At 40.6% G+C, this 24,216-nt stretch overlaps 1 protein-coding gene across 1 annotated transcript in view; it reads right to left on the bottom strand.

Annotated features, from left to right (window-relative positions):
• Positions 1 to 10,614: 10,614 nt before the first annotated feature.
• LOC126336712 (uncharacterized) overlaps positions 10,615 to 24,216 on the bottom strand; it is a 137,372-nt gene continuing 123,770 nt past the window's right edge. Inside the window, exon 5 of the mRNA XM_050000686.1 lies at positions 10,615 to 12,408. Within this exon, the coding sequence (XP_049856643.1) occupies positions 12,130 to 12,408 (279 nt within the window). The 3' untranslated portion in view covers positions 10,615 to 12,129. The remainder of the gene's footprint in view (positions 12,409 to 24,216) is intronic.

The raw sequence follows: 24,216 nt of genomic DNA, 5'->3' as shown, positions 1-24,216 counted from the left end.
ACAACTGGTTCCTCAAATTGTATATACCTGGGATGGTAATCACAGCCACATTAACAAATTTCATGTTGGACTTGAAACAGTTGCGTCATTTACTGTGGATTCGAAATATAAGAGCAACAAACTGGAAACTAATGGTAAAATAGACCATGTGCATCATACATTTGGTAACATGCTGAGTTACTATTCAAACGCTCACCACAATGACTGTGGGTACATACCTGTCAGGGCAGCTTACAACTCGAGGGTTCACAGTGGTACTGGGCTATCCCATATTGAGCTGGTGTATAATACAAAGATTCCATGAACATTTGATCTGATTAGACCAAAGATTTGTAAGAATGGGGACCCAGTTCGCAATTTCGCCAAGACGGTAACAGAAATATTGAGGTGTATGCAGAAAGCAAGTACCAAAGCCCTAGAGCAGCAAGAGTAATGGGGAAGCACACAGGAAAGTCACTGCAGCATTGGGTAGGATAATGATTATTGTTGTCAAGTCCTTATAAAAAAAATGGCTCTGAGCACTATGTGACTTAACATCTATGGTCATCAGTCCCCTAGAACTTAGAACTACTTAAACCTAACTAACCTAAGGACATCACACAACACTCAGTCATCACGAGGCATCCCTGACCCCGCCGGGAATCGAACCTGGGAACCTGAGCGCGGGAAGCGAGAACGCTACCGCTCGACCACGAGCTGCGGACGAAGTCCTTATACCTGTAAGGGTGAAGCAAAGGTCATGACAAGGTACCAGGGGCCATACTAAGTGATAGAGACAATATCACCATTCAGTGTCAAGATCCACTTGCCAGCTAGAACAATGATAGTTCATGTCAGACACTTATAACATTTCAAGGTGCTTAAGATTCAATGCCATTTGGAAAAACATCCACAGTGAAGAGAAAGGACAAAAGGTGGGACAAAAGGTTGACCTTGAAGATTTTGTGCGATCTGTGTGAGAAATGTCGTACAGATTAAGGGTGAGTAAACGAGAAGTAATGCTGTGGTTATACTGTGTTATGTTGTAGTGTAATTACAAAGTTAGATAGACTGAAGATGCCGATGGAGTGATTATTGGAAGCAGCATGATACAATGAACAGGACGTGGAGAATTTATTTATGAGTGGCATGATAATGATAGTTTTTGTCTAGAGATTATGAGAAATAGAGGTGTAAGAAGAGAGTTGGGTGACAGCTGACATTTCCAAAGGGGGAAGAGAGAGTAATGGTGGCTCTCTATTCTCAAGTTGCTGTATACCAGGCAAAAGGATATAGTTTCCACTAGTCAACAGTGGGTGCTGAGAATTGTTTTCAATGTGTGGGAGTACATTGGAGGGTGTGTGGGAGTACATTGGAGGGTGTGTTAGCAGGATTGCAATTTCAAACGGAAAAAATGTGTATTCAAATAATTTTGATTTGATTGCCATAGATTTAACAAATCATACAAACGATTATGGGAGCAAATGCAACAAGCAATGGACGCGATGCCTCATACCTTGCAGCAACACAAAAGAGATTGGTTGGATCCTGATCCTGGGGGAAAGAAATTGAAAATAGTGTTCAGTACTGCAGATGAAATCGAAATTAGAGAGCTAAACAGTACTATAGAAAGAGTGAAGGAAATCCGGCAAACGGTAAAAAGCGGTGTTGGTGTGATATACCGTGAAGCTGACAAGAGTGGGCAAGGAGGTGCTGTACAATATGCGTGCATTACGGAAATTAACGACAGAGTAATGGCACACCTAAAGTCATCAGCTGACAATATGAATAGGGATCTAGGAATTATATAGATTCTAGTGGATGTATTGGACACAAGGGCCCAGTCGAAAGACTGGTACAATCATTGGCCAATAGTATTTGGGATGTACATGTGGTGATTGTGACTTTGAAAGAAACTGTTCAACATCCCATACACGGACATGTTAGACCAACACTCTTAGCACCAGAACAGTAACTGGTTGGGTTATGGAAAGCGCTAGAGTTGCTACTTGAGTTAAAGCTCTTTGCATAACCGGCAGTAGAAATTAGAATGGAACAAGTACGACCATGTGCGCTGATTCGATTCATGGTTGCGAGTGAGGACACATCATTCACACTTGCCCATTAAGGTGAGGGGCTCTGTGGAAGTGTGTACAGTTCAGGACAAGAGATATCATGCCAATATTGTATGATAAGGTAAGCATATGATAATGGCAGCGATGTAACTCGAGCACTGTCAGAGGGCAGGATTAAAACACGCCCGACTCAAGAAATCCAGATTGGCACAGGAATATGTGAAGTTCAGTTCACCTAGGCAAAACACATGTCAGAGTCGTGTGTGTGACGTCTTGGAGTTTCAATCTTACTTCTAACTAGTGGGGCTACACTGTATATATGCCATGTTGATATCTTAGAAGTGATAGCAAATTGCTATAAACTGCATAGACTCGTAGGGATGAATATACTGTTTTATTAATTAACTGGACACCCTGTAATGTAATGGGACCAACAGTCCACGTGACTTTCATTGCTGGAAGGAACCAGACTGAATATAACGCAGTCACATCTGTACTGGCCAGAGAAGCTGATGGGAGTTTTTTGGGCACAAAATTTGACCTGTCTCAGTAACACCTTGACACGAGACTTAATCCTCCTCCTGAACCAGCTTATAACGACCCAAGGAGGGCGTATTTGGAGGAGGAATTTCGTTGGAGCAGGTGATACAGCGCGTGCAGCGTTATCCAGAAAAACAACATCATCTCGTTGTGACCTTGAGTGTGTGGCACTCTAACAGCCTCCATCTGTCTGAGGTGGGCAGCCGTCCTTCCAGCTGACCCCCTGGTAACACAATCCTTAGTGAACTGGATCTCCAATTGTGTATGAGTGACGGATAATGGAAATGAAAGGCGTAAACATGGTTTTGTGTGTGGATACTGCAACATGAATAATGCAAACAAATTTATTGCCTTGCATTTTATGATGTTGTGAAGTACTATTATGTAGTGCATGTGGCCCGTGGTTATGATTAACCAACACATGGAGAGATTCCCAGGTAATGGTAGCTGTAGCGAGCTGTATTGAAAAATTTCATGGGGAACATCCTATCTGTTCTAAGTTTGAGTGGAAAATATAGTCGACTTGTTGTAAAGGACGACGTAGGACAATGATGGACAATTCAAATTTTTAGCCGAAGGCCTAACACCCAAGGAGGAATATTTGTAAATGTTTCACATTGTTGCCCAAGTGGACGCCACCGCCGGCGCTTGCCGTCCTCGCCACGCGTTGCAAGGGAGTGTGACTGCCACCTCCACCAAGACGCTGCGATTGTACTACTGTGAGTGTGAATAAAATGTTTCGACTTTTGATGCTGTTTGTCTAAGCTAACAACGGCCTGCTCTCTCTCCAACACCTACCACTTGAACCGAATGCCAAACAGGAGAGACCCTACATCCAGCGGCCACTGCACGAGCATTTTAATCCGATCACTTCCTTCTTGGTTTTCCATTCTTATTTTACCCTCTTGGTTCTTGTACATTTTATATACTACCAATCATTCCTTATTGTTTACTTCTACTAAGTGAGATGGTGCAGCGGTTAGCAAACAGACTCGCATTCGAGTCTGACCATCCAGATTTAGGTTTTCCCTGATTTCCCTAAATCGTTCCAGGCAAATGCCGGGATACTTGCTTTGTAAGGACACGGCCGATTTCCTTTCCTTTCCTATCCTTGGCACAATTCGAGCTTGTGCTCCATCTCTAATGACATCTATGTCTACGGTACGTTAAACCCAGCCTTACTTACTTACTCCAGTTTTTCTCAGAATTTCGTTCATCTTGCACCATTTTACTCTGTCAAAGGTTTTTTTCTAAGTGGATAAACCTATTGCAATATTTTGGATTTTCTTATTTCTTGCTTCCATTATCAACAGAAATTGTAGAATGGTCTAAGTGATGCCTTTACGTTTCTTATAATCAATCTGATCATCATGTAACAGATTCATGATTTTCTTTTCCATTCTCATGTATACTACTCGTCACCGGCTTGGATGCATGAGATGTTAAGTTGATTTTTCTCCCATTTATTCTTCCTTGCGATCTTCAGGTTTGTGTGGATGTATTTTTCCGAAAGTCTGATGGTATATCTCAAGTCTCATATATTCTACACATCAACTTGATTGGTGTAACTGTTTTGTTTATTTTTTGTGTATGAGAACTGGTTTCTTATTCTTTACTTTTGTGTGAGCCTGTGTTGTAAAGTGAATCTGAACAATGCAGATGGTACACTTACATAAACGCTATCTGATAAAAAGAGTGGCCGAATTCATCAGAAACTGTGCAGCCTTTATTGCAATTTATTTTTACCACAATCATTAAAAATTCTAAAACTGTACAAAAAAATATGCTATTCTGTGAAATTCCCTTCTGTTCAGTGCAGTTAACAGTGCTATATGCATGATTTCACAGAACGCGTCTTGCGATTCCAATACATGAAACTAATAGAGTAAGAACTCTGCATGAAATTACAAGCTGAATTTGTCTTGTGATTCCAACATGTGAAACTAATAGAGTAAGAACTCTGCATGAAATTACAAGCTGAACTTTGACATGACAACTGTACAAACTGCTTCTATTAAAATGCACTGTAAATTTACGTATGCAGACTAACTAAATAAAATTCCAGACATTAGATAGTACTCACCCGAATGCGACACTGTAGTGCAAGAAAATGAATAGCTGCATAAGAAATGAAATCTGAAGTTTACCTAACCTGACCCCCGAAGATAATTTTGAAAAACAGTGCGTCATTGTGAGCGTTGTTGCCGTCTCTTAACTGTGGTGTTAAGCTGTCACTAACAGATTTTGATGACCGACCTTGGGGCAACGGAAACACGGTACTGCTCGAAAGCGGTGAAAAATAAAATGCAGGGCAGCAGTGAACTAGCTTAAGAAAATAAAAAGATTCACCCAAGTGCAGTACATCGGGAAGCAGCCATGCTAACCACATCATGCTTTATGTTCTGAGAAATTGTGCTCTGCAACTTTCGAGACAAGATAGTGGCAGAAACTGAATTTATTTAAGGATATAGAAGAGACTAGCATTAAAAATATTTATTGTGAATTATGAAACTCATTTCTTAACAATTCAAAAGTTTTTGATTATACATTTCTTATTAAAATTACTCAGCCATTACTTTACTGAAGTATTAAAGGAGTAGCGAATTATAACTCTGAGGGAAAGCCTTGTGAGTAGGTAACTTTGCATTATCTCGTCTCGACAAACAAACTAACTGACCCGAACCAATAAATAAAAATCATATTGAAAATTTGCCTCTTTCAAACTCATCATAAATTATGCAGCGATAACATTACCTGACTACCTTCACACTTCCCAAATCAGTCTTCAAAAAATCTCACTTCCAAAAGCAACGTCCTCTACAATTACACATCTCTGTTCCGCTAGTCATCTCCAGACGCTTAGAAGTGTGACCAACACCCAACTCTCTAACTTACTTCTCACTGAATGCTATACAAGCAACAATGCTACTGACAGCCAACGATCACATTGCTTGTAGTCAGAACCTCTGTGGTGTAACGTATCGACTATTGAAGACCTCTGTCTGAAAAAAAGTACAAATATCACTTTCATTGAATAACAAAAATGAAAAAATGAGCTGGAAACCTTAAAATATTAGTTTGGTTGCCGATTTTGATAATTCCTAAGGCATGTTAGCTACATATCTATCCCTTCTGCCATATCTGACCGCACGTTTAATCGCTGACTCTAATATTGGCTTCTCTGTATCTTCCGTATAGACTCTCTTTTCTTCTTTTATCACGTCATCAAACAAGTCCTCCCTCTCGTAGATACCTCCAGTGTACTCGTACCATCAATCCGTCCTTACGCTACTCAACTCGGGTTTTACACTCTGGTTTCCACATGGAATGGAACCAAACTAAGGAGAAAATGTCGAAAATTTTAGGAAGTGTCACATAAGAGCCAGCCTAGTTTAATAGATATTGTTCTTTCAGCCATAGCTGACCTCTTGTCGACAGATGGCAACGTCCTCGAGGACCAAGTAGGCGCGTTCACTACTCAGCACCAGAGACGGCCTCGTCATACGTCAATCCGACCTTGAAAACCAGATAACTGGTTAGACGATATTATTGTGTTCCAAACATCGCTGATCTTTGCAGGTTTTTGTACCCTGGTAACTCTGCCTAGAAAGTGTTTGTACGTTCCATTAACGTATATTTCGTTCGTAGTGCATGTTTTAGAATGTGCTCAGACGACACATTTTAACCAAACCGAAAAGCACTTTTAACCTCTGTTGTTCTTACGCCAAAAACATGTGCCTAAGTAATCGATAATTTTAGGGTGAAATCTTCAAGGTAAAAAGTTAATCTTAACAGTTTATGTAATATTAGCTTACAGTCACCTTTCCTTTCTGGTGAGGTTTACCATATTAATAATAACGCAAGATATGCAAAAAAATCCACTCTGTACTCACTAACTGTGCAACTTGTAATTTTAGATGTTAAATGCTGCATAAGTAATTAGAAATATGAGTATTTGAGACAATTTCCAAAACTCACTCTATTAAGTTACCACACTTTCAGAGTGATACAGCAGTAAAAAAACACACAATAATATAAAGTCTTTTTAGTGTGGTGACTCAATATCCGAACTTAATAGTTCTGTTTTGGTATGTAAGACCAGAAAACAAGATAATTTGTCCACTTTGAGACACCCAAGTGCTGCAGCACTAACGTGACAAGACAAGATACAAACAGGATACAAACTTCTTGTCGCTGTAGAGACAGTAATCATCAGAGATAGTTTATTTCAGTTAAATATTTCAGAATAATTTACACGCTTATGTGATTGAGCAAGAGGTTTCAGTTGGTTCACTTTCATTTTTGTGCCTTTGGTCGTTCACGGTTTCACTAATTCTGAGGATAGAAGAAGAAATAAAACTGTGTGCTACATCTAACGTCTGGAACTTAATTGTACATTAGAGCAATTCACGCAGGTATCCCATTCAAAGACTATTTTAGTGTAAAAAGATTTAATAAACGAAATATGTAGCACAAGCACATAAATAACAATAAGTTTGACTTCAACATTCATAGGAACAACATAACATGTAGAAAAGCTTGTCGTGGTTTTCTAGTAACGTAGTTAATAATTATAAATGAGCAAATCGTTAGTGGATTAGTTTCCTTAGTACATATATAGAGAGAAAGTAACAATATTTATATTTTTTTGTTTTTCGTAACTTACTTTAATCTAAGTACATAGTAACTTTCGTAAAATAAAGGCAGTTTCACTAGATAATAACGGCTGAGATACGTAATTAAATAAAACATGAATGATTGTGAAACTTAATTAAATGCATATGACGTCAACGTTAAAAAAATCGCTAGCGTTTTTGTAAGACAGCAAATAACAACGGAGTCTAGCGCGAATTAGCTATTGCTTAATAATTTTAATATAACGAGCCTGCCGAGTTTCTGAAATTCTGAAGTGAACAACCTACAATTCCGAGTAACCTTCTGACTTTCTACACGCAGATTCGAATTCACTGATCTATTGACTTCCTAAACCGTAGTAGTGTCAAGTCTCACACGCAATCTGTCCGAAAAAAGGAAATGGGAGCACTACCACGTATTTTATTTAGCAAACCTTCTCTGGATTTTGCTCTAATTATTTATCGTAACACATAATACCAGTTATTTGCCTTCAGTCAATAATTTAGTTATGAATGAAACGAACACATTTTGGTTTCAGTCCAGATTTGTATCGTGAAACCCTTGAAGTTAGTGTAACTTGTTTACTGCTTCTTCTGAGGAAGCAAATTTAAGGAAGAGACAGTCTCCCATGAAACGCGGTCTGTGCAGGTAAGCAGAATCTACATCCGTCGTATTAGCCGTAGATAAACACTAAATTACGGACATTGGCTCACATTTTGCAGTAAGATTTGGTTGCTTGTAATTATTTCTCAGTTCCATCCATTATTTTTAGTAACGCTTTGCGCATAAGAACTTGGAAAGAAACACTTCATTTCTACCAGCCACGATTTTCCACCAGGAATGATTCCATTACGATTCTACTTTTAACAGTAAGGAATGCTGTTTCTGTATTTCTTTGCCATATGGTTCATTTAGTATCCACTATTTATCTTCCCTACAAGGAATGTAAAGAAACCGTGTACACAAATTTGTACAGTTGCTAGAGCAGATATTTGTGACGTGACACAAATGTGACAGGGACACTGTTTCCTTGCTAGGGGCCCTTGAAGAGTTTTACGAATGACTTCCTTTGCTTATTTCGTATGCAAGACGCTGACATTTAAATCCACTCTGAAGCACAATTACATCTTACTGATAGGAGGGTGAGTTTTTATTATTACTGGCAGTGACTACGTACCTGGATAAAAAAATCACGTCATTATTGTTTATATTATGTTGCGTTTACATGGGAGTTTCTCACGGCGTTTACGGGTTCTTGGTGGATTATTATGTTCTAACTGCGTTAGATTACCTGCACCTCATTTATGGAAAGGCACGATACAAGAGTCAAGCAGTCAGGCACCAGCATGCACAACGATTTCCAATGAAAAGGTTATATTTTAAATATTTGATGGCCATCTTCATGAAACAGGACGCCTTACATCCGACGGAAGGGAAACAGAAACACCTCGCATTGTGCGAGGAAGCTTCCGTTTGAGGAAGTTGTGTTTCCGCGAACTGAGGCCAACCTCAGCGCTAGAACACGATCCATAGCCAAGCAACTAAGTTTCTCCAAAGAAAACCTGTGAAATGTCCTGCACGAGATGGGGATGCATCTTTTCAAGTATCAGAAGATACTAGTCCTATCAGCTGATGACTTTCTCCGGGGTGTGGAATTCTGCCAATGGTATCTGCATCGATCTGTAAACATCATTGATTTACAAACGTTGTTTTGTCTACTGTCGAGACTGACTACACAAAGGACGAACTGTTCAACTGCCACTATATTATCATTTGGAGTTGGAAAATCCTAAAGCAACTCGTGTATTCCACCATCAACAGAGATTTTACATAAGTTTTTGGGCTAGTATTGTTCACGACCACCTGATTAGGCCATATCTTCAGCCTAGCACGCACAGCGGGGGACGTTACCGTATCTCTCTCCGTGAAGTACAACCAATATGTTGGAGAGTGCCCCGCTAACAGTCAGTTAACGATTATGGTTCCAGCATGACGAGATATCACCACACTTTGCCTTTGATGTCAAGAGAACATTTAGGCGATGTTTTCCCCAATTGTTGGATTGGGAGGGGTGGGCAAGTACCGTGGGCACCACGCTCCCCCAACCTCATTTCTATGGCTTTCTCTGTAAGCAGAGAGAAGGAGTGTTTGGCGTACGAGACACCAGTACACATTCCAGAAGAGCTGTTTATCCGTTTCGGTTACACTACGCGTATTATTCGTGAAACACTTGGTTGTTCTGATCGTGTCAGACAGTCATTAGCAACCAGATGCCAGTTGTGTATTAGTGTAAGAGGACTCCGTTTACAGCAACATATCTAAAACAATATTCATCACACGGCAGTTTCAACATCGTTTCTGCACTTCACTAGCTTCAAAACCCTTATGGACTCCAAGCTCCGAAACGGTGCACCTGTATCATTTTTGTTACATTAAAAGTGTTCCCTTTCATCTTCTCCAAACACTCTAAAATTTTGCATAGCTTACGTACTTCTTTTACACCATGTACTCGCTAGACTTAAACATCAAGAGTTTTGTTGACTTTAGATGTTAATCTAAGCGTCTTTATATAACTGAACTTGCCGCTGAGTGTCTTCTGCTGTTTAGCAGTTGGATGCATCTTTCAGTTTCATTTCTGAGATCAAACTGCTTTGCGACGTTAAGAATCTCATTATCATTACAATTTTATTTCTGAAAATTCTTCTAGCATATCCACGTGTTTAGAAGTACTATACACTTCTAGTAACTGCATTATGTAGATTACTTTTACTTATCGGCAATTAACGTTGCATTTTATACCAGTTACATCGTAGGTTTTAATGAAAGATAAATTTTCACGAGAGGACTTACGACATCAGGGCATTCTCTATTGCTATCCTTGTTGTATGATGACCAGTACGAACGAGAAGAGAATAGGAACTCTTGAAATATAGTGCTACAGATGGGTAATTTGGATAACTAATGAAGAGGCTCGAAATCGAATTAGGGAGAAATAATTTATGGCACATCTTCATTAGAAGAAGAGGTCAGCTGATACGACTCATTGGTGGTGTAGAGAAGTGTATGTTGGACGGGAGGGGAGAAGGAGGGGGTAGGGGAGGGTGAACATTATAGAGCTATGACCAAAACGTGACTACAGTAAGCATGTTCAAGTGAATGTAGATTGCAATAGTTATGCCGACATGAAGAAGTTTGTAATGGATAAACTAGCCCGAAGAGCTGAATAAAATCAGTCCCCAAGACAGCAACAACAACAAAAAAATGAAATAAGAATCAATACGTGGGTTTACAAGCCCTTTCCCTCCGAATACGAATCCAGTCTCTTAAACTTACTGAGTTCTCTTAACTGTTAGTCATATTTCTGCTCGCTGGAAACAAGTGATAATGCCGATTGTACCACTTGACCTGCTCCGTCGTCTTTTTCTTTCTCTTTTATGGTAAGTAACAGTTAGTGATATTTTTTTGATAATTCGTATCCAGAGCAAAAAATAAATTTAAGTCCGACATCGTTAACTTTTGTTGAATTGTCCTCCTCAGGTGTGTGTAACGTTATGCCGATAATGATCACGTTAGGCATGTCTATGTGCAACTGAATAAACTAATTTTATCATCGTTCCGCGTTTATTTCTTAAAATGCACCATCAGTGGCCTAAAATATAAGCTAATAAATAATAAAAAAAAATAAGTCAACACTATTTTGTTTTACGTATTAAACACTCTACTTCATGGGTAAAAGCCGTTCTGGCATTTTCTGACGTATTACTCTGTGATAGCAATCCAAAGTCTTTCACATTATCACTATTACGGCAATGAGAATATGAACATATATTTTATTCATCTTTTGTTCCGAATTTTGTTATTAAGTATTGAACGTTATTTCCAACCATTAAATGTTGCTGCCAGCTGTCGAGTGTGTGTTTGTGGTATCTGTGGTCTGTGTGTCGTGTATGTGTGTGTGTGTGTGTGTGTGTGTGTGTGTGTGTGTGTGTGTGTGTGTGTGTGAACTGGTATGTGCTTCCGTATAGTTAGATAGGTATGCATTTGACCCGTATTTTTAATTTTTTAATTTTTCGTTTTTTATTAGTTTTTCTTTAACACTTGTTTGTATACTGGGTGAACCACAACTCCACCAACAAACTTTCAGAGGTGGTAGAAGAACCAAAACAAGGAAAAAAAGTCTAGTAAACATAGGTTCTAAAATGTACGCCTTAAGATCCATGAGGACTTTGTTGTCTTTGATACTGTGAAATACATCTGTTCTACAGCGGCGCTCTTTGCTTTCAATTTTTTTGGTGGAGATAGTATTGACCAAACAAGTTAAAATTCATGCCCTAAGAGCTACTAGCACTTGTGCAGCAGAAGAGACGTATTTCGGAGTAGCGAAAATGAACAAGTGCTCATAGCTCTCAACGTATGGGCTTTACAGTCCATGTTTACTGGACACTTTTTTCTTGTTTTGGTCCATACTACCATCTCTAAAAGTTAGTCAGTGGAGATGGGGTTCACCCTGTGTATCTGAGGCCACTGAAATGTCTTTCAAGAAATAAAAGCGAAAGAGTAAGGAATGATAACACTGGTTTTACTCACACAGACCGACCTACAGTGACAATTACTAAGATAATACATTTAATTTATTTTTTTCAGGAGATTTGTAATTATTAAACTTACAGCCAGTGACAGTAAGTTGGAAAATTTCACGTTTAATTCCACCAGAAACAACTGGCGCAATGTGAAATAAATACAGACCCTTATAGTACCACAGTCAGGAAACGTCACTTTTTAAGACCATGAGTAAGAAACAGCAGTTTTAACCTTTCAAATGACCGTTAAATGTGTCCTATGTACAGAACTGTTGGCAGTGCTCTGTCTTAGAGATAGTGGACTGTGGTCCGACGCCTCGTCACCGTCGGCTTTTGGACGAATCATTCCCTGTGGAGCTGAAGAAGATTGAAGGACAATTCCACTGGCCAAGCCGACCGTAGGCCGAGTTGGGACTGGGAAACAGATCCTCGTTCATCTCGTGGTAAAAGCAGACGCCGTACGCGTCATGGACAAGCGAAAGCATGTCGTCAGCAAGGTCCTCCATGTACAGGTTCTGCCACAGGTCTACAGGTACCGGCAGAAGCAGCTCCCCGGGTAGTATCGAGATGCCTCTACAGTCCTCCACGCTGACATCGGTCTGCAACACAAAAACTCTCATCCCAGTGACCACACCACTAACGGTACTGGCGGAACAATACGATGGACACTATAAGAAATAATCACAAAAATATGTATAACGTGTTCATTTTATCTCAAACAACCTAAACAACTACTCTTTCAGAAACAAAATTAAAATGTATCAAGCAAATGTTGCTTAGCTATAAGTGGGACATTCACCAGTGTAATTGTCTTTATTTTAACTTCGTTCGTTACGAAGATCTGAACAACAATTAGTCATTTTTTAAATAGCATCCTATATTTTCGTTCAAGTAAACATGACGTCATTAAATATTTAACACAAAATTGACTTTGACTCTCCTCTATTAGCACATACTGCAGCTATCCAGGATAATGCAGCTCGTTCACTTACTGTATTGACAGTAAACAAATGGAAACATAAGGAAAACCCATACTGGTCATTCATCCAATCGTCTCCAGTTGAAGTGTTGTTTGCGTACAATTTACACCAACGAAGAGAAGATAAGAGCACTACTCATCTATTGAGAATCTAAGTTAGCAGAACAGCAATGATAGGTGTGCATTTTGCTCCTGCTTCCTTTTGTTTACTTGAATAGCACACTATTACGTTTTTGAACAGATTTTCAGATGATCCAGTGAATTACCCAACAAAAAAAGGAACTGTATTAAAAAAATGTGTCAGACATGCCTACAGAAAGAAGTAGTGGTCAAACCTAGAAAAAAAGTTACTATATCGATATTTCCGAAAACCATTACCTGTTGAGATATGCCCTAATTTGTCCCCTTATTTCCATCTGTCTGTTATGTAGAAGTATACTCTAAACTCAGTGTCGCAAGTGAATATCAGACATCGTGACACAGCCTTCAGCCCTTCTTAAACAACACGATGTCAGTAATGAACTGGTTAAGAAATGCATAAGTGTCAAGAGGGGTGCTTACCTGTATCTTGCTCAGGGTCTGTCCTCCATGGAAAAGAAAAAACGTTTGCAAGAACTGAGGTAGAAATACGAATCTAAAATAAGAACACTCAAGGACAACTGGTGACAACAAAAGTCCAAAGAATTTCAAAGTCTATGAGATTCCAGGGACTTGCGGAGTTTTGATGCTGGAAGAAAAAGGGATACATGGCTGCCGACAGTATGGTCGTCCTCACCAACGGACAGGACATCGTTAAGCTATGGAAAGAGCACTTCATCTCACTGTTAAACAGTAACTCTTCTACCGATGACGACTCCTTCGGCGCGAGGAGTGACTGCGTGGTTTGAGGCGCCTTGTCACGAACTGCGTGGCCCCTCCCGCGGGAGATTCGAGTCTTCCCTCGAGCATGGGAGTGTGTTGTTCTTAGCATAGATTAGTTTAAGTTAGTTTAAGTAGCGTGTAAGTCTATGGACCGATGACTTAAGCAGTTTGATCACTTAGGAATTCATACACATTTGAACATTTTTGAATGACTTCTTCAAACACGTCGCACAGTATCCAGTACAACCTTGGATGGCAGTTCCTGCGACATTTAATGAATTTAGCAAAGCCCTAGATACTACGAAACCGAGAATGGCATGCGTACTTGACAACATCCCTATGAAGATCATTAAAAATAGCGGCTTGCCTCTAAAGACGTTCTCCCTGTTCCTTCTAATGCGGGAAACTCGTAAGGAACTAGCTAACATGATGATCTTAACAACTGTCACCAACTTTAAAAAAGGCAACCGGAGCATCTACGGTAATTGCCGTGGTATGTGTCTGCTCTCCGTAGCTGGTAAAAGTTTTACTCGAATTCTTATGAATAGCCTCCGGACTCATTCCGAGGCTGTACTTCCCGAATCTCTGTGCGTATTTCATCCTTGATATGATCTTCTGTGCAAGACAATCAGGGTAGAAGGACAGGGACCAACACAAGCCTTTACTATTTGTGTTTTATGGCCTAGAGAAGGCTATGTGTAAGTTCTTACATTGTTTTGGCTGCCCTGGATACTTTGTTTGGATTATGCAAATTCTGCTTAATGACATGCCTGAGCGAATTCTATACCAGAATGAAAAATCTGATAAATCACCTATCACTAAAAGACTCAAACAAGGTTGTGTCCTCACGCTAACAATCGCACCTGTCCTCACGCTAACAATCGCACCAACGTTCATTGCCCTGAAACTTGCAGTCATGGTTTCTAAGACATCGTCTGTAAGCAATACAGATGTAGAAATTAAATACAGATTTTACAGAGGACTGTCTAATCAGTCTACATCCCATTCTAAAAGGTTCACAAGCCTGAAGTGCAGTATGCAGACGACTGCACTTCTCTCATTGATACGCCCGAACAGCTACAGCTATTTCTAAATTGTTTCTACAGTACATATGGACGGTTTGGCCTCATCAGTGTCCCAAAAAGAAAAGTATCAGCACATCCAGTTCTTGAAGCTGTCTTTCTGGATTTCAGTCTCTCTGTTTCTAGCACACCTTTGGAACAAGTAGACCACTTTGGCCATCTAGGAAATATATTATTAACTAACTGATTCTCGGAAAAGTATGTGGAGAACAAAATACTTGCTGTCCATTTGGCTTTTGGACGTGTGCTATAACGGATCTTTCTAAATAAAGATCTAACATTGTGCACCAGACTAATAGTGTATCGAGCAGTTATTTCTACCCTGTTCAGTGGTTGCAACAACATGTGGAAATAAGAAACAAAATGAGTTAAATCGTAGACCCACAGTACACTACACTTATATCCAAGAACACTGACTATGCTTACATGATGTTTACTGTTAACACGAAGCCTAACGTTTCATGATGATGATGTTACCTCACTAATCGCTCCTTGCTAACTAAAATCATTTCTTATCGATATATATATGCCGTCGTAGTAGATATACAAATTTATCCAATCGTTCAGTAAGGAATTTGTTTTCAACTCCGACCAATGTGGATTTGAAAATGAAATTCATATGAAAGAAACCCTGGAAATTAGAGGTACCAAGAGAGTTACATGAAGATCAACTAACATCAGTCCCTTAAGGAATACTTATACAGTTATTCCGACTGTTAATCTGCATGGTAAACTGGCTGAAAAGTTATTCATTGTGCTGCGAGAAGCTGAAGGTGCTCTGTCCCCTATGATTTTTTCTTGTGTACGTTATTTTGCAAGGGCAGTAGATAATAACTACGCGACAGCAATCAAGAGTGGGAAAATGGGCTAAGAGAACTACAACTATGGTATGAGTACTGCTTCTGTGCAATCTCTGGTCTGGTCTGGTCTGCGTATAAAAATTATATTCCTTTCGAGCAAAGTATCCCTTCTGAAAAGTATGTAACATGGCAGTTCATTCCACCTGGAATCACTGAACAAATTCAGCCTTTGGATGTTTGCTTTTCCGTGCCTGCAAAACATGTTGTCTCACTGTCTGCAGCCACCCTTAAAGGGTAGGCAGTTTCACGATAAGCTCAACGACAGACTGTATCGCATTCGGTCGCATGCCGTCACATTAGATCAGTTCTCATCACCCCGTTACACAAACGTTGTTCTATATGTATTCTTTAAGAGTAGATACCTAGCTGAACGTCCTGCATCGTTGGAACTCCAAAGAAGTTTGCCTTCGATCTTGATGGTGTGAGTCTTTAGGATGACTATGGCGCGCCTTTTTTCATTCGGAGTTTTTGGTGTAAACTAAGGGTTTGTTTTCATCATCTCTTAGATGTCGACGACGTCTATTATGTGAAGTGTAATACATACCTCCTACAGGAGTTTGACTCATTTTCTGCCGCTCTCCTCATGCACTTGGTGAGTCATTAGCAATTAATGTTTTTCCTGACATAATTGTTAATACAGCATTTTCCGACAAGCCTTATTAAAAAACTAAACTTGCGACCCCGCACTCAAAGGGTTCCTTGTAAGACAAAAGAAAAAGCGACGCTCCACGAACTAATTATCCTAATGGGTCGGAAATCGATAGATGTGACTTACTTGTACAGATGAACAAATTATTACAGAAAAAGAGCTTCACATACTGAACGAGTCATTAACGCCCTGGGCAACCTCTGACCCTTATGCAAGCAGTTATTCGGCTTGTCATTGATTATAGAGTTACTGGATGTCGTCCTGAGGGACATCGTGCCAAAATCTGTCCAAGTGGCGCGCTAGATCATCAGAATCCAGCGATGGACTGACGGCACTGCCCATAGTGCTTCAAACGTAGAGGGTAGAGGAAGGTGTGGCTTTTCACATAAAGACGATTGCGTGATTTTAAGAAGAGAAAGCTTGTGATGTCATGTGTTTGCCCTTGCCAAGTTGGGAAGCTGCACCACCACTTTCCCTCATCGTCAATGATATCTCAAGACTCAATAAAGTTTACGTACAAAGTATGCTAGAGTCGGCATAGAATACTACTCTAGAGTTTATGCCAAGAAGTACTGAGTAAATGTGTGTGAAATCTTATGGGACTTAATTGCTAAGGTTATCAGTCCCTAAGCTAACACACTATTTAACCTAAATTATCCTAAGGACAAACACACACGCCCAAGCCCGAGGGAGGACTCGAACCTCCGCCGGGACCAGCCGCACAGTCAATGACTGCAGCGCCCAGACCGCTCGGCTAATCTCGCGCGGCCTAAGAAGTACTGATTTATCACAATCACTACTCGCAGTTGACAAAGGTCGAGCCCGCATATTTTCAATCGTAAGTTCTTTACCTACCGTAGGTCAGGACTACAGACTTCTCATTGGCACGTAAGAGCTGTACACACCCGCCCCTGCAAATTTATCAATAAACTGACTTAGATCAGAAAAACATAATTCAAGGCACGAAAGAAGAAGAATTCCCAAAGTTCCCGCCTTCCCCCTTGCGGGAAAGGACTAAAAACTGAGGCGTGGCTTACTCCCAGCCATCTACAACGGATTAACCACCTTACACCTCATCTGTGGTAGTCTTAAGTGCACTGTAACATTAAGACAGGGTTTGTTTACAACGAAATCATCTAATTTTACGTGCTACACCAGCGTGACTGTATTACTCTTATCTCTGGAATTGTGCACGCAAAGAAATATAGAAAGAACAATTTATTTGTTTGCAAATAATGCGTTGTACGAGGTTTCTTGATTTTGTAGAAGCCATACAGATTCTGAAAGCTTCTCAAAACAAAACAAAATTATAATTTCCCACGTTACAATAGAATTCAATTTCTTACTGTTATTAGTCGGCGCTGGATACATGGTACACATTGCCTCTGTTTGTTCACGACTACGTTTTCATCGTTACATCGTACAAAACACTTTCATGAGAAAACAATTCATGGAAATGACTTTGCAGTGCTTTACAAGATGCGTAGCGGATCTTCTGTGTGGTCGAAAATAAAACACTGAAAGGGGCCGCTAAGTATAACTAGCGTACATGCGGCAAACTGTCTGTTAACAAACAACTTTCGACAACTTAACAGTGTATAAACTAACTGCCTCATGTATGCTAGCACTAGTCAGCAGCCTCTTCCAATGTATTACTTTCGACCATGCAAAAGATCTGTTACGCATTGTTTTGTAGGAAATACAATTTTGTAAAACATTATAAAGTTATTTCCGCGAATTGTTTACTGATAAAGAAGGCGGTGTCGTGTGGCGCCACGGCCTGGTGCACGTCTTTCAGCTGGACGCCTCTTCGGTGACTAGTGTCTGCTTAAAACCAACGAGAGCCGGTTTTGCCCAAACGGTCACCCATCCAGGTGGTAACGGCACACAACTTTGCTTAACTTTGATGATCGCGTGAAAACCTGTGTTACTAATTTGTCAACGCCGTTGGCTTCTTTACTGACGATAGTTTTAGACGATGTAATGATAAAAATATATTTGTGAAAAACAAATGCAGCATGTACCATGTATATAGCGCCACCTAGCTATTTAGTCCACTTAGCTTCCAATTCCTTGATAGCAGTCTGCACTGATCTCGTGATTGAGAATGTTGACGATATATATACTGAACAATTTTACATAACTGTCATAACACTGGTAAGCTAGAAAACCATACTACACTCATTACACTATGTCTCTAATCATTGATAAAATATAACACTTTTTCATATTTTTATACCAGTTTTGTCTTGTATTTTATACACTTTGTAAATGACGGAATGCTGAAACGTGTAATGTTATTTTGAAATTTATTTATGTATTTATTTCCTATTTTATTTTAGTCTGTCCGCCCACGTTAGGTGAGTGGTCAGCGCGGCGGTCTGTCGCGCCAAGGGGCCCGGGTTCGATTCCCGGCTGGGTGGGAAATTTTCTTCACTCATGGACTGGATGCTGTGTTGTCCTCATTATCATTTCATCATCATCAGTGGAAGGCAACGGGAAACCACCACTGGAATCACTTCCATATACGTCCATGTGGTGAACCTCTCTTACAAGGCTTCCCCCATGATAAGACCTGCCGTAAGGCAGGACACAAAGTTTACTTTTTTTTAGTCTTATCTATATAAAAAAACAGACCGAATGGTGGACACGGACTGTCATGAATGAAGCACATAACATTTTACATGATTTCAAAGATGTTAGTAGTAACTAAGCATAATGCTATTTAAGGGAAGATCTGCATAGAATAACTACATTAAAAAAAAATAATAGCAATAATAACTAAAGAAAAGTCTGAACACTATCATTTGGCGATTTGACGCACAGAAATCTGTTCGTCCGGAATCCAGAAGGTACACACTACTGGTCTTTAACACTATACAGCATTGGTAGATCACAAATTTTGTAATGAATATTCTGGACTACACTGCTACAACACTACACTACACAGCACTACACTACACTACTGTACGTGGTATTGGGACCAAGCTGGATCTCTCTTTTTTCTGGATGGTTAGCCCCCGGCGCGCTGAGGTGCAACTCAGGATTTACAGGGGCTGTGCTGCTGCGTCACCCAAGGTGTAGAGACTGCGAGATGGCTGTCAGGAAGTCCTTCCTGGCCCTCCGCGAGGCCCGTCTCCTCGCTGTTTTCAAAAGGTTATTGTAGGTGGGTGTTGTGCCTTGGCGCATCTCGTTATTATGACGTATGGCTTCTCCTTGACGGACTCTCACCTATGTAGGCTTGCAGTTCATAACCTGATATCTTCGCTGTAAGCGAGTTCTGTTTACGTCACCGTTTCTCATTCCTATTTATATTACAAATTGTTGCATTTCTAAATGCTTTCCTTTGCTGGTCTGTAACATCTTGTCCAACGGCACATTTCAAGACGATGTGATCCGGGGTATCAATTGCTCTACATTCACAAGTGTCTGTGGTGCACTGTTCCATTTTTAGTAATTAGTTGGGATACGGACCATCTCCAGACAGGTAGCGCATAGCTTTCTTGGTCGGAAGGAAATATGTCATTCTTGTTCTTTATTTCACGTCAGGAAAGAACTGGTAGGTTCTCCTAGCTGTTCCTGCCCTTTCCCAGATTTTTTTGCCATTCTCTCTTAATGTATGCCTTTATTTCCTTATTCGATAAGGCTCTTGTGCCCAGTATCTCATTATCTTATCATAACCGCGCTTTTTGAAACAATATTTTGCACCTGTCTTCCTTACTGCTAGATCTAGCGATAGCAAGCCTAATATCACTAGCAACGCCTCAGTCGGTGTTGTTCTATATGCGCTTGTGAGAAGCAGGAGTACAGTTGTTGCTATTTTATTTATGATTTTAATGCCTCTCTGGCAGACGATTTCTATATGTGCATTGAACTTATGCTTTCCGTCGATGTTAATTGCAAGGTACCTATATACTACTTTTCTTTTCACAAATAGGTTTCTGTGGGATTTTTATTCTTGAATATGTTCCTTTTAGTAATATATATAAACTGTCTTGTGCACTGCTATCGTTAGTATTCTACGCACCAGTTGCTTAGTCTTTCAAGAACTACCGTACAGTTTTCCTCTAATTTAACCCTTGTGTCAGCAGATACTATAATTAGCAGATCGTCTGCGTAGGCGATGCATCCTCTAGTGTTAGTTACACTCTGAAGCTGCTATGTGCTGTGACACTCCCTACTACAGCTTGTTGCGTGCTGTCACTCCTTGCGTTTATTGCACTTTCAACTTTTTCTGAATTTGATAGTATGTCCTTTAACTCTTTCTTGTCTGGAGGTAGGCATGCTGTCCGTTCCTTGTTTTCCTTTCTTCTTAGCCTCTTCTAGAAACCCCACTCTTTCTCTCCATTATTCTTACTAGTGGCCTTTGTATTGTCCATTTTGTTGTCGCCATTGTCTATATGGTTAGTCACGTTTTCCGTTTGTGTCGCTATGTCTCTTCTCGTTCTTCACTTTAGACCAAAAAATTTTGGCTCCTTATGCATCTCGCTTTCTCTTCAATGGAAGTTTCCGTTTCTTACAAAAATGACAGATAATCTTATAATCCATTTGATCAGTGGGCTCGAGTGTAATAGTTTTCTTCCTGGACGGTGTTTCACCTTCTTCGACTGCCGACATGATATTTGCACGTTTGTATTTACTCTGTGGCTCCCTGTAATGTTCACCACGGATTGCACAACGGTTCAGAATCCATTTCCGGTTCTTTGAATTTCCCGCTCCAGGAATAGTTGGTATGTCACGCAGTCTTTACCTCCTTGGCTGCATGATATCTTCCTTTTCGCACATGGAATGCACACTGGAGCTCGCTTAATATTTTTACAGTTCTCTTTTAGATTGTCACACTCTACATGAGAGCATGTCGGTTTATTTCCCTTTCAGTACTTAGCAAAGTGTTCATAGTCGTGGCAGTTATCGCATTTGGTGACTGGCTCGTAGTCCTTCACAGTAATTGATCGAAAGCCAATGTATATTCTTTTACGCGTAACCAATTGTGCTCTGACTTTTGGATTTACCTCCAGTAGCTAATTTACTCTCAGCTTCCTCCGTGGGTCTGTTTTAAACACGACTTTCGTTCCTTCTAAGAATTGTTTTCTATGTGTCGTTCCCTCCAAGTTCTGCTCGTACAGTGACTCAGTTAACTCACTTTCTGGCATGGTAACTGGGAAACCATACACTATCACTTTCAGCCTACGCTTCCTAGGTGGTTCGTATGTTATTTCTTTATTCAACTCCGAATTTCGTTTCAGTTTCCTGATTTCCTCTTCTATTTCTGCTTCAGTTATGACTACATTTCTTGCTGTCTTCATTTTCTTGATTCTTATCTTTTCTGTCTTCTAATCAATTGGTTCTGACTGACGTGTCCGTATTTCCTTTGCATCTTTCTTGTCCTGGGATTTGATGAATAATGTGCTACCTTGCTTAGCCTGTGTGGTCTTAGCCTTTGATTTTGTATCGACCGTCCCAGCGAATGGAGCAGTAGCTGCCGCACTAGCAAACGAACGATCCGACCTGTTTTTGTTTTATCAAAAAAAATGGTTCAAATGGCTCTGAGCAGTATGCGACTTAACTTCTGAGATCATCAGTCGCCTAGAGCTTAGAACTAACCAAACCTAACCAACCTAAGGACATCACATACGTCCATGCCCGAGGCAGGATTCGAAGCTGCGACCGCAGCGGTCACTCGGTTCCAGACTGTAGCGCCTAGAACCGCACGGCCACTCCAGCCGGTTTTTGTTTTATCCCTACGTCCGGCATTTTCTTTTTCTTATTGTTCTGTAGCCTCAGTCAGTTTTGCGTTTGATGTTGCCCAATGAGTAAGTTTGTACTTCAACTATAGTACTTTTAAGGCAGTAATGCGGTTACGTGGAATTCCTTATCAGTGTATTGTACTATGTCCTCATGGTCGTCCGACTACACGTTACTTGTTTCTGGGGGCTCGGAAGTTTTTGTGGAGGGCTTTGTTGCGCTCTTTGTGTCGCTTTTTATTCAAAAATGGCTGAAATGGCTCGGATGACTATGGGACTTAACATCTGAGGTCATCAGTCTCCTAGAACTTAGAACTACTTAAACCTAACTAACCTAAAGGCATCACACACATGCATGCCCGAGGCAGGATTCGAACCTGCGACCGTTGCGGTCGCGCGGTTCCAGACTGAAGCGCCTAGAACCGCTCGGCCACACGGCCGGCGCTTTTTGTCCCACCCATGTTTCATAATGTGCGCATGAGATACGCCTCCCTTGCTGTGTTGGTGCTCAGCTATACGTTCAGACGCCGCTGTTGCTAACGCAGTCGCTGACGTCACACGCCTCCTCCGCAGGTGAAGACTACGCCCCCGGTGGCAGACGGTACGATAGCTGGTGCCCGTGTCGCGGCGGATGTAAGCTGCGCACCACATGGCCTGAACGCTCACGCTACACAATCCGACACCTCGCGACGCGGCCCGGGCTCCGAAGAACGATTATTACACGCAGACGAATACACGAAGTGTATTTATACGTCTCTTATTATCACAGTAACATCCGAAGACAGCAATAGCTGACAAGTATGAGAATTATCGCACAATCAACTTAACAGCTCATGCATCCAACTTGTTTACAAAAATAATAAACAGAACAATGGAAAAGAAAACTGCGGATGCGCTAGATGACGATCCGTTTGGCTTTAAGAAAAGTAAAGGCACGAGAGAGGCAATTCTGACGTTACGGTTAATAATGGAAGCAAGGCTAAAGGTCGGCCGATGTGGCCGAGCGGTTGTAGGTGCTTCAGTTCTGAACCACGCTGCTGCTACGGTCGCAGGTTCGAATCCTGCCTCGGGCATGAATGTGTGTGATGTCCTTAGGTTAGTTAGGTTTAAGTAGTTCTAAGTTCTAGGAGACTGATGACCTCAGATGTTAAGTCCCATACTGCTCAGAGCCATTTGAACCTAGACTTAAGACAAATCAAGACACGTTCATAGGATTTGTCGACCTAGAAAAAGCGTTCGACAATGTACAATGGTGCAAGATGTTCGAAATTCTGAAAAAAAGTACGGGTAAGCTATAGGGAGGGAGGGGTCATATACAATATGTACAACAGCCAAGAGGGAATAATAAGAGTGCACGACCAAGAGCAAAGTGCTCGAATCAAAAAGGGTGTTAGACAAGGATGTAGCCTTTCACCCTTACTGTTCAATCTGTACACCGAGGAAGCAATAATGGAAATAAAAGAAAGGTTGAGGAGTGGAATTTAAATTCAGGGTGAAAGGATATCAATGATACGATTGGCTGATGACATTGCTATCCTGAGTGAAAGTGAAGAAGAATTACATGATCTGCTGAATGGAATGAACAGTCTAATGAGCACACAGTATGGACTGAGAGTAAATCGAAGAAAGACGATGGTAATGAGAAGTATTAAAAATGGAAACAGTAATAAACTTATTATCAAGATTGATGGTCACAAAGTAGATGAAGTTATAGAATTCTGCTACCTAGGCAATAAAATAACCAATGACGGACGGAGAGACATCACGAGCAGACTAGCTATGGCAAAAAAAGGCATTCCTGACCTACAGTAGTCTACTAACATCAAATATTAGCCTGAATCTGAGAAAGAAATTTCTGTGATTGTACGTCTGGAGTAAGCATGGTACTGAAACATGGACTGTGGGAAAACCGGAACAGAAGAGAATCGAAGCGTTTGAGATGTGGTGCTACAAACGAATGTTGAAAATCAGGTAGACTGATAAGGTAAGGAATGAGGAGGTTCTACGCAGAATCGGAGAGGAAAGGAATATGTGGCAAACACTGATAAGGTGAAGGGACAGAATGATAGGACATCTGTTAAGACATGAGGGAATGACTTTCATGGTACCACAGGGAGCTGTAGAGGACAAAAACTATAGAGGAAGACAGAGATCGGAATACATCCAGCAAATACACTACTGGCCATTAAAATTGCTGCACCACGAAGATGAAGTGCTACAGATGTGAAATTT

The sequence above is a fragment of the Schistocerca gregaria genome, chromosome 2 (assembly GCF_023897955.1).
Source record: "Schistocerca gregaria isolate iqSchGreg1 chromosome 2, iqSchGreg1.2, whole genome shotgun sequence".
NCBI classification, from domain to species: domain Eukaryota; kingdom Metazoa; phylum Arthropoda; class Insecta; order Orthoptera; family Acrididae; genus Schistocerca; species Schistocerca gregaria.
Note: the sequence above shows the minus strand (reverse complement) of the source record. Positions and strands in the feature narration are given on the sequence as shown.